The sequence below is a fragment of the Hyperolius riggenbachi genome, chromosome 11 (assembly GCF_040937935.1).
Source record: "Hyperolius riggenbachi isolate aHypRig1 chromosome 11, aHypRig1.pri, whole genome shotgun sequence".
Taxonomy (NCBI): Eukaryota; Metazoa; Chordata; class Amphibia; order Anura; family Hyperoliidae; genus Hyperolius; species Hyperolius riggenbachi.
The window spans coordinates 87,156,424-87,168,605 of NC_090656.1; the positions used below are offsets into that span (position 1 = coordinate 87,156,424).

The 12,182-nt window shown below is 42.6% G+C and overlaps 1 protein-coding gene across 6 annotated transcripts in view; it reads right to left on the reverse strand.

Annotated features, from left to right (window-relative positions):
• Window positions 1-12,182, reverse strand: part of RAB3IL1 (RAB3A interacting protein like 1) — a 77,152-nt gene that overhangs the window by 48,416 nt on the left and 16,554 nt on the right. For all 6 annotated transcript variants that reach the window (XR_011024898.1, XM_068261319.1, XM_068261322.1 and 3 more), the window contains one exon: window positions 5,436-5,531. Coding sequence is in view for 5 of the 6 variants with exons in the window: in XM_068261319.1 (XP_068117420.1) it covers window positions 5,436-5,531 (96 nt within the window). In the remaining variant the exon portion in view is untranslated. The remainder of the gene's footprint in view (window positions 1-5,435; window positions 5,532-12,182) is intronic.

Below are 12,182 nucleotides of genomic sequence, written 5' to 3' on the forward strand. Positions count from 1 at the left end.
TTTGCCTAATAATTCTGCACTCCCTGTATATGAAATCTACTACACCAAAAACACTTCACAAAACCGCAAAATGCTAGGTGAAACGCTACAGAAAAATAAGAAAAAGCGTTTCAAAATCTGCTAGCATTTTGCGGATCTGCTAGCGGGTTTTGGTGTGCACCGGGCCTGACAGTTGAGATAATAAACTTCAGAAGACAGCCCTCTCCACAACTTTGAAAGTTGTAGAGCTTAATGGCTTTTTTGCATAGAGATAACAACTGGAGTTTCTTAACTCTTACTGTGCTGGAAACAATTACACTTTTGTCTCTGATCCTAATGTTTTATTTCTTAGCTGTACTACACATACAAATCATTGTACCATCATTTTTTTTTTTCGCTTCAGTGTCTCTTTAAATATAAAATAAACCTGTGGGATATCTATTAAAAAAAAGTCATTTTTAGGAGGAGGAGGATAGATACAACTGTTTATGTCATCAGTCTCATCAGTCTATTTTCAGGTGTCCTTTAATAAGACCTCTGTGGAGCTTTGTGGTTTCAATATGATATATGTAGATCTGGAACTAGGAAATAAGGAAAAGCAATAAAAACTAGTCTGGATTTTTAACTCTTCTCCACTTTATAAAGACATTTTACATTTTTGCTGCCACTGATTAGGCGAGAACTCCCAACTTTCTGTTTGGGCAGGAAGTGAAAGTTTTCACGGAAAAAGGACACATTTCCCAGCCTGTCTGGAAAGGAAGTGATAGAAATGTTCACAAAAAGGGACACAGGACAGAACCAAAACATCCAAAAAAGGTTCTAAGCAAATTTGGACAGAGGCGCCAGGCAGGTTAAAATGATCTAAAAGCAACTAAAAAGGAGGAGTACAGGTGGACTTACCTCCTGAAATGATGGACAATCGAGGTTGTTCAAATCGCAAATAACAATTTATTTTGGCACTCCGCAACGCGTTTCGCAGGTATAACCCGCTTCATCAGGCAAGGAGTGCAAGCTCAAAAAGGTCCAATAGTGGCAATGCGCCTCTGACAGACTTACTGCACTATATTGGGCTCTCGGTTTTTCTTTTTGTTTCAAGTGCAAAAAAGGTTCTAAGTTCTAACCCCGTACCACACGATCCAAAACTAAAATCCACTGGGCTTTAATTAATAGTAGACATCTTTATAGCTGCTGCTGATGTAATGACATCACACAGCAGACGGGAGGAAATCAGATCATGTGGTTTCAAAGCAGAGCTCCAGATAAAATGTTCTTACTTCTATATTCATATGCTTAGTTTGCATTATGAGTTCTTGTAATAGAGTTTCCCACAAATGCAGAGGCTGATAATTTTGATCATGATTTCCAAGCTGCATATACTTTTCAATTCAAACTTATTAGCATCTCATTGACCATTTTTTCACTAAATGTGATCTTTGGATGTGATTAAAATGATCAAAACTAATCTGAAGGTAATTATCGATTGTTCACTGAACGATTCTTTCTCCAAATTCAATCATAAAAGCCAAATCTCAGATTGATTTTTTCCTATAAAGCAATTGACCAAAAAATCATCGATTGTCTTCATAAACGGCAAATTTTCTACACAATTCGATCATTCAAATCGCATCGAAACCTCGCATTTGGTGAAAAAATTGTACCATTAATGGACACCTTTAAACAGATTTAAAAAAAAACTTAGTGCAAAAGCAAACTGTTGTGTGGATAGATGTGCTGTACTGGTTCTGTACAAAACTAAAGGACAACAGTGAGAAGCACATGGTGGCTGCCATATTGATTTCTTTTTTAACAATACCAGTTCCTGGCAGTCCTGCTTACTTATTTGGCTGCAGCAGTGTTTGAATCACACCAAAAACAAGCATGCAACTGATCCAGTCAAATCTGACAATAATGTCAGAAACACCTGATCTGCTGCATGCTTGTTCAGGGTATAAGGCTAAAAGTATTAGAGGCAGAGGGTCAGCAGGATATCAAGGCAACTGGCATTGTTTAAAAGGAAATAAATATGGCAGCCTGGATATCCCTTTTGTTACAGTTGTCCTTTAAAGAGGCACTGTATTGGCATAAAGTAGAATGCAGTAAACTATTGAAGATACCCATTTTACAGTAATGTTGTTGGTTTCAGCTTCAGAAACACTTCCTACAGATATAAATTTCTATATATTGTTATGTAACCCCCCCCCCCCCCCCCCCGTCCCAATTGTGCTAGCCTAGGCTATTTATCTATGCAGAATTCTCTTCTCAGAGCATTCTGGGAGACCAGACATTATTTTCACTGGTTTTTGGAATGCTCAGAAACACACATTCCTGACGGGACTAAATATGTTGCACCTGTGATACATTTCAGAATGAAAATCAGGGTGAGGAAAGATTTTACAATGGTCAGACACTGACTAAATAATTTATAAATGAATATTGTAAAAATAAGCAGTTTTATTCATTATGTTATTTTTCACTTCAGGCACCCTTTAAAAGGTCAGTAAGGAGTGATGGTTTGGTCCAGTATTGCACAGTTTATCAATTATAGGCTGCTTGCACTCAGTACTCACTATGGCAGCCCAGAATACTCACGCTCACTCAGCTTTGTTGGCTCCAGTGGAATTGTGAAATAATGGGATGCATCTGCCAGGCAGGAAATAGATGAGGGCAGGTTTACTAGACATATGGTGAAGCTAACCCAGCAAGATGGAAATGTTTAAGCTTTTCCCATCAATGCTGAGAAGATATGGCTGCTTTGTTTACAGATGTGAGGACTCAACAGGGAGTCTTCACAGGATCATATGACTAGATTATTCACTGTAAAGACAGGAGCATACAGTGGCGTAGCTAAGGAGCTGTGGGCCCCGATGCAAGTTTTACAATGGGGCCCCCCCAAGCACTCTATACGTAACAATTAATACGGCGCACCAAAACCTGCCAATGGCAACTACAGTGTTAGAGGTGCAAGAAAAGGATGGGAAACAGTTTGTTAAGGATTACCACTATTCAAAGTATCTATAGAAGTGATTTTTATGAGCACAGGACCAATAGAGAGCTAATACTGTAGTTGAGGGAGGGCCCTTTCGGGGCCCCTCTGGCCCAAGGGCCCCGATGCGGTCGCTACCTCTGCAACCCCTATTGCTACGCCCCTGGGAGCATACTTCTCACAGCTCACACATGGTTGGGGCAGGATTATATCACTGCTCTGTGATGGTGAGAGCACTATTATACTGGACACTGGTCAGGCTATAGCAGGGCCGGGCTGAGGAAGAGGCGAGGGAGGCTCCAGCCTCAGGGTGCAGTGTAGGAGGGGGCGCACAACTCACTTAGCTATCATTTCCCTGTTGTGTTTGAAGCAGAGAGAAATAAGAACAGAGGATACATGGCAGTGACTGCAAGCAAAGTATTGCAAGAAAAGAGGAGTTATTGGGCAGTAGAGGAACTCTACTGAAAATAGCAATAAAGTTGCTTATTTTTTAGAATATTACTTTATCAATTATTTAGTAATTTTGCTAATTGGAAATCTTTTCTCTCCCTGATTTACATTCTGACATTTGTCACTGGTGGTGACATCTTTAGTGCATCTGATCTCTGTAGAATGTTTGTTTACTGGGAGTTCTGAAGCCATTGAAAATAACACCTAGTCTCCCAGAATGCTCTGGCAGAATTCCGCACAGCTAAACAGCCTAGGCTAAGCATCACTGGGAGGGTGGGGCTACATACAAATATACAGCGATATATAGATATAGGAAGTGTTTCTGAAGCTGAAACCAAAAAAATTACTGTAAAAGTGGGTCTCCTGAATAATTGAATGAATTCTACATTCATATGTCACTACAGGGCCTCTTTAAAGATCACACTAAATTACTATTGCTTACGAGGTTAAAGAACTCACAAGGCAAGAAAAAATGCAGGGTTATTTACCTGGGGCTTCTTCCAGCCCGTAGAAGTCATTTGGGTCCCTCGGCGCACCTCTGATTCTCTCCGGGGTCCCGCTGGCAGCCTGTATGGATCACAGATGCCAGACGGGTGGGCGTATTCTGCGCATGGACTAAGCTGGAAATCTACAATGTGTACAGGTGTCCTCTAACGTTGCTGGCTTCCTCTTCTGCTGTCCACTGTAATGAATCCCTTACCTGATGCCCATTTTAACTGTGGTAACTTCAAAGGCAGTTCTCATGGGTGATGCCTGTATGACTTCACCCGCCTTCTCCATAGAACAGGTCAACCAGTATGCCTGTACAGTGCTCATGCTCATGACTGTTCTGGGCTACAGTAATAGCATGTGTGTAGGCAGACTTAAAGAGCAACTCCAGTGAAAATAATGTAATAAAAAAGTGCTTCATTTCATAAATATCATTATGTATCCCTTGTTTGTTTTCTTACATTGTACAGCGCCACGGAATATGTTGGCGCTTTATAAATTAATAATAATAATAATAATAATAATAAATGATTTAGTCAGTGTTTGCCCATTGTAAAATCTTTCCTCTCCCTGATTTACATTCTGACATTATCACATGGCGACATCTTTACTGCTGGCAGGTGATGTCAGTGGAAGGAGATGATGCTTTTTTGGAAACAGCTGTTATTTCCCACAATGCAACAAGGCTCCCACAGTTTGATGTCAGAACCATGGTCCTGACATCACACTGTGGGAGGGATTTCACCACATGATCAGCCATACAGAGCTCCCTGATGATCTGATTTCTCATGGGGAAGGGGGTATCAGCTAATGACTGGGAGGAAGTTTAATTCTTGGTTACGGTTTCTCTTTAATTCTGGTACAAACATCCAAATTTGATTGGCCAATTTTACCACTTTCATGTAGTATGAGAGCTTTCTAATACAATCTGTTCATAGTATTTAAAATCTGTTGGCCTCATACTACATGAATGTGGTAGAATTGGTCAGTGATTGGCCAATCACAATTGGATGCATGTATGCACCCTAAAGCCTTGTACACACTTTCAATAATGATTGTCCAATCACTGACCAATTTTACCACCTCTATGTAGTATGAGGGTTAACAGATATTGAATACTATGACTAGATTGTATAGGTAAGCCCTCGTACTACATGGAGGTGGAACAATTTGTTTGGTCAATCACAATTGAAAATGTGTACCAGACTTAAACCTCCTTATCCAGTCCTCTCAACACTACCTCATCTTCCTATCCACTGATACTAGCAATATGTACCTATCAGAATGAAGAGTCCTAATAACATCTCCCAGGCAGCATAGTGCTCTATCCAACCATAGACAAAGCCAGTGCTTCAGGTGGAGCTTTGAACACATGAGCCACAAGAGAAAGGACTTGTGAACCCAGAAAAAGCACCGGAGAGGTCACATGACTGCAGCTTTGACTAAAGATCACTGGGAAAAAGTCTTCAGACAAAAACTCTGTTTTTATTGTTTTACACATGCAAAAGGTATGTTGCCAGTACATCAACTATACCTCAAAGAGACTTGCTGTTAGCTCTTCCAGCTCTTGTTCCAGCTGCTCTCTGACCTTCGATAGCCTCTCACACTCCTCATCTCTCAGCTTCAACTCCTACAGCAAGAGAAGGCAAAAGATAAACTTCACACTGTATAATAAATATCGTATCAGAGGAGTTCACAGTTACTAATCTGATTTCATATTTTAAATTATGAACAGTATTTTTCTTTTTTTTTGAATATGATGAATTTAGGATTTTAAGCAGGGAGCATGAGACAGAGCCAAATCATTTGATTTGGTTATTGTAATCTAAGCTTTAGAGGGAACCTGAGGTAAGAGGGTTATGAAGGCCGACATATTTATTTCCTTTTTAAAAATGCAAACTTCCTGACTGTCCTGCTGAGCCTCTGCCTCTTATAATGCATGCCGATCGGGTGCTCTGACTGAAGTCTGACTAGATAAGCCACATGCTTGTGATAGGTGTTTGTTTCAGACACTACAGCAGCCAAAGAGATCAGCAGGACTGCCAGGCAACTAGAACTGTTTAAAGGGGGGGAGGGAATATAGCAGCCTCCATATCCCGCTCACCTCAGGTTCCCTTTGATAGCTGTGCTCTAGATGCACACATTTGCTATATACAGTCAGCATGACCAGAATAAATGTACTGTACTCATGAGAAAATACGTCAATGAGAAATGAGCGCCTGAAGAGGACCTGTATTGATTTATAGCAATAGCTGTTATTTGTCCTGTAGTATCAGCCCCTAGAGATGCCCACACATGCATTAACTTTATATTCAAGTAGAAAAAGAACCCAGGAGGAACCCGCTATAAAACTTGTATAAAACTTTAAAAATCTTTAATTCATTCTTCATTAAAACGATCAACAGCATAAGGATGTAATAAACGTGTATATTTATCAGCACATGCAGTAAAAGCGGAGGTGCGGAGGAGGGTCGAAGATCGTTTCGCCTGCAATGAGGGCTTTATCAAGACCGTCGGTATGACATGTATCAAAATGAATGAAACAGGTCAAAAATGCCACCTAATAAAATATGGAGAATAAACCTGAGTTACACTTTAAGGCGTACTACCATAAATTGTGTTTGCAGAGCCAGGTCTGTTTTATAAAGTCCTTTCTGGTTTGTGATAAGAGGACCTATGAAATTATCTATAGCTGCACACCCCTGTTGCAGATCCACCCATTGCTTAACAGGGAGCCCTACACTGTGTGAAGACAGGAGACAGTTTATAGTGTGACCAGCCACACACCACAGTGACAGTACGTTTGTCTGTGGGCTCTGTAGATAGCAAACTAAAAACATAATTTTTCATCAAGAAACCAAATTTCATTTCCAGTAGTTATGGTAAATAAAGTAGAAATGTTACACAATGCACAGCAGTGTACATAGAAGTAACTAGATTGCTTACAGCATAGCACAAGTTTATGCTGCATCTACATTGTATATCCTGGCAAGTGCGATTTTTAAATTATCCAACTGCACAATATAACCTAGAGGGCTCTTTCGCACTGTCAGCTGACAGTAGTACAGTTAAATGCCTAATTGCCAGCACTGGTGGTTGGGGGAAGGGGGGCAGGGGAGGTTCTAGACTTTTTGCTGCCCAAAGCAAACATTGTGTAAATCTAACAGAATTTTTTTGGGTGTGTACCTAATATTAGGCCCTGTCTCTACTTATCAGTTTTTCTGTGCATTTTCTGCTCAGGAAAAATGTAACCAATGTTAATGAATGGGCTAGTTCACACTTGAATGCGTTTTCACATGCAGAAAAACAACAGCAATGCAAAACTGTCAGACAACTCATACAGTAAGGCTGCTTTCACAGTGGGACGTTACAGGTGCCTGTTGGAGCAGCCTGTAACGCAGCCCAACTCACAGTAATGAAAAATCAATGGGCTGTTCACAGTGCCCACATTGCGTTACAGTATAACGCTGGACGTTCTGTGAGGGTGCAGCATGCTGTGCGTTATATGCGGTTTAGCCACGTTAGACTGCTTGCACATGCTCAGTTATGTTGGAGGAGGAGGGGAGAGTCCGCTAGTGCCCCTAGCCACATGGCTAATTAATATTCACTGCACTGTGCGACGTGCAGTGTTTACTTCCTGGAGCGGCCGCTTTGTGCGGCGATTGGCTGGCGGGACCACTTGATGCGGAGTGTTCCGATCATGTGGTCTCCACCGACGCATTCGTCAAAAATTACGCATCACGGAAGCATCAAGAGCCGCATAACGCGGCTCTGGGTAGCGTCCTCCTTTACCACCGCCATACGTTGCCTTAGCGGACGTTATGCGACCTTAACGTACCCTCTAACGCAACGTCCAAGTGTAAAAGAGCACTAAAACTGACCCACAACAAAAGTGGAGACAGGCCCTAACTGCACCGCACGTTAACTGCTGAACCACACGTGGTTACAAATACTCTCATTCAATTGCATTATAGTGCCACCATCAGAAAGCACTCACTCCCGTTAAATTAGGTGGCTACATTTCGCCATCCATCTGGAAGTAACCGTAGTGACATATCACAATATGTATAAAGCGTTAGGACTATATAAGTGTGCAGTTAAAAGTTTCTCATGCAAATGGACAGAAATCATAAAAAGACTTTAAAGAGGAACTGTAGTCAAAAAAACATAATAAAATTGCTTATTTTTTTACAATATTAATTTATTAATTATTTAGATAGTGTTTGCCCCTTGTAAAATCTTTCCCCTCCCTGATTTACTTTCTGTAATGTATCACTGGTGGTGACATCTTAACTACCGGCAGGTGATCTGTTCAGAATCTTTGTTTAATGCCTCTAACATAGGCCAGCATTCAGTAAGGAGTTCTTGGACAAGACTCCCTAAGGGTTCGTATAGACGTACGATAAAGATCGTTCGTTACGAACGATTCGTGACGTTTACACGATATTCAAATTAGACCAAAAAGATTGTTCGTAATGAACGATTGTGTACACACGTGAACGATATAAGTATAAAGTGCTGAACGACGAACGATAAAAAAATACGTGCGCAAACGGGAGTGACGTTATGACAGGCGTTATGAGTAGAACATGCGTACTACTCCACAGATAATCATTATCGGACGATCTTTGTACACACTGCAACGATTGAACGATTATCTTTCGAAAAAATCCGCCGGGTGGGATCGGTCGGATTGAACGATAACGGTCGTTATCGTCCAAAAAAACTATCGTTGGAAAATTTGGAACACACGATTATCGGTCCGTTTGTCGTTATCGTTCGTTTTCGAACGATTGTTATCGTACGTGTGTACTGAGCTTTACTGCCTAGTGGCTGGCTTGCAAGCGCTTTGAGTCCGACAGGAGAAAAGCGCTGTACAAATACTGGAATTATTCTACTGGAATTATTTTTAAGAAATTCTGATCAAAATGCTGTGGGGGTGTGTGGGGGGGGATCCCGCAGAATAAACAGCCTAGGCTAAGCCTCAGTTGGAGTGCAGGTCTACATACCAATACACAGCGATATAAACAGTAGCAATAGGAAGTGTTTATGTTGAAAGCAGAAAAATTGCTGTAAAAATAGGTATTCTGAGTAATTTACTGTAGTCTACTCTATGTTGTGATGGTTCCTCATTAACCTACACGCTGGTTGCACACTATAAACCAGCGCCAGCGTTGCGTCGCGCCACTGCACAGCCAAAACCAGGCCTTCAGGGAACACTGCGTTAGTACACAGTGTTCCCTGTCTGGCCACCAGCCAAGCAGGAAGTGACACATGCTTGTGGTCACTTCCTGCTTTGGATGCGGAAGCGGATAGTAAAAATACACTTCCGGGCATGTGCACCAAATCGACGCAACGCCGTCATTTTTAAAAACCTGTGTTGCCATAGAGTAACGTGAATTCCTGTGGCGACGCAGATCACCGTGGGTCTCGCATGGTAACGTAGTTCGGCGCTAGTGTAAAGCCGCATCTACATGCGTAGATGCGGCTCCGATCCGGCGGCTCGATTAGCCGATGGATCACCTCTTCCGCGTCCCCGCCCGTGCCTGCCGTGTCCCCGCTCGCCTCGCGTGCGCCGGATTCGATTCCCCGCTCGTCCCCGCCGGCGCCGCTTATCTTCCGCTCGATTCCCTGCCATTGTCCCCTTGTGGGGAGCTAGCAGGGAATCGGCGGTGCGGAGATCCGTCCTGTCGGATCTTATCAATCGAGCCGCTGATAAGGAACATCGGAGCCGCATCTACGCGTGTAGATGCGGCTTTAGATTAGGAACTTCTGGTGCAGCATACCGCAAAGTAGGAAGTATGAACTTCCCCACAGGAAAACATTAGGCTGCGGTAGCAGTGTGAAAGCACCCGCAGGCTTTGGCTCATCAGGGACATCACTAGTATCACATAATACCCTTGACAATTGACCCACCACTCAGAAGAAGTAAACAGCCCAATGCTGACAGCTGGAAGGCAGGCGTCTTGTGTTGGAGATGCAGTGTAATGACCTCCTGCCTCAGGACAGAGCTTTCTGCTTGGGAATTGATGTAAATGAGAGACCACATGCTTAATGGAAATCATACTCATTGAAAGGCTTGTATGCTAGTTCCACCAGGATGGCCATCACTGTTTTTATTTGACTTCTTCATACAAACTGAGTAGATCAGGAGCAGATCCCAGACATCTGAGAGTTGGCAGCAGCTTCTCAGTTCTAGTCTATTAATAATGCTCAGTGATATGATTGTTATGCAGTTATATAATGGTGATACATCATCCGCAGCACTTTACAGTACATCACACAGTTCCCATCACTAAGGGTCTGATTTATGAAAGTGGAATAAGGCAATGGTGAATGGTGGTGATGTGTCGCTGGGCTCATGAAAACAGCTGGGCTGCAAGCATTGTGTGTGCAAACAGCTGGATATGCGACATGTGGATTTTTTTTTCAGAAAACTTCACTGCAAGCACTACTAATGTATATAAGTAATAATATTAACAACCGCAAAGCCCCCTCCTTTGATTTTTAAAGCAGACCTGATCTCTTGCACAGGAGACAAGCAAATGCAGAGAAATACACCCTGTGTGTGTTTATAGAGAACAACCTGTTTAAATCTCCCTTCTCAGCAAGTAATGAGCTAGTTCAATTTGAGCTTCCAGCTGTCTGCAGAATCTCATTAGGTATTCTATAAGCATAGCTCCCAATTGTCCCTTTTTCAGAGGGACAGTCCCTCTTTGGGAATCAAATCCCCCTGTCCCTCTTTCTCCCTCATGTGTCCCTCTTTCAAGACTGATACAGACCTCTGTAAATAGATGCATTTTTCTACTGAAAAAATGTGTTTAATTGGCAGGGGAGTGTCTTAAAGTGTCCCTCTTGCTTATCTCAAAAAGATGTGAAGTATATATAAGCTGTAACAAGGAAATGTTTTTCTGTAAAGGTTATTATGCTGGTACTTATCTTTTAGAGCATAGAGGAAGTTCTGAGCTCTGGTCCACTTTAACATTGGAGGGGCTACTTTGAAAGCAAGGTCAGAAACCCTGCAAAGCATCCTTGTTATGGGCAAGCGGCTTATTCCCACATCTGGTGCCCGTGAGAAGGTGAGGACAAAATAATAAAAGGGACTTATGGTGCTATATGGTCACCTGCTTAATAAAGGAGCAATCAAATAGCTACCCCAGATCAGGTACAGTACTCTTGTACCAAAGTATATTTGTATTTCCCACTGGGGCTTAAAGGAAACCTGGGGACGGGAGGATCGTTCAGGAACAGGGAGGCTGAAGGGGGCTGGCAGAAGCCCCCGATAAGTGAAACTTTTTTTTAATCCACATTACAGGTTCCCTTTAATTACATTTGCCACTGTGAATTATTCTGTACCAATAGGAAGCCTTGGCTGGTATAAAAACATTGCCTGTAATTACAGTGATTAGCCAATAGCAGTAATCATGAGGGTCACGTGATGGGAGACCACACTGATGGGTCTGTGATCACTCTCTGGATGCTGGGCTATAAGCTGCACGGCCCTGAAAACAGCTGCGTGCACGGGAGCAAACATTTTTGTAATATGTTGAGAGACATTCATTTACTGCAAAGAGGCGGAAAGGAGTTAACCAATTGCTGACTAGTTCAGCAGTGTCATCCATGCTTCCTCCTGCAGAGTTTTTCCTTTCCATATATTGGTAAATTCAGGTCAATTTTTCACTGCACTGGTCGTTACACCCTTCACAGCCAGCTCCTCAGCCCCTAAAGTGTGTCTGTTGCCTCTTGTTGTGTGTGCATCCTAATGTGCAAACTAATGCTAGCCTGAGGCACCCAGGACAGCCTGAAACTGCGCCACAAACTGAACAGGGGCTGTGGCTGGGTGGCAAAGAGGAGGATTCACCCTATGATCAACCTACTTACAGGAACAGCAGTGCAGGATGAGGCATGGCATATATGGCACATCAGAGCAGGGTGAGTCAAATGATGGCTTATCCTGCTGCCGCACACGTTCGGGGTGGTGCTACATACTATTTCCCCTCCAAGTTGTAGCAACTCGGAGGGAGAAGTAATTCAGGGTCCGGCACTCGCTGGTTCCCCACCAAATTACCCGTGCGAAGTACGTGGACTATAGCATTGTTGCTACAGCTGCGCCAAGCGTCAGTGCTACGCAGTGCGTGCCATAAAGATGTTTCATTTTTAGACTTTAAAGAGAACCTGAGGCAGTCGGGAAAACAGAAGAGTGAGACTTACATAGGAAAGGTTCCTCCAGAGCAGGGGTTGAGAGAGCCAAAAACGCCACATATTTTAAAATGTAATTCCA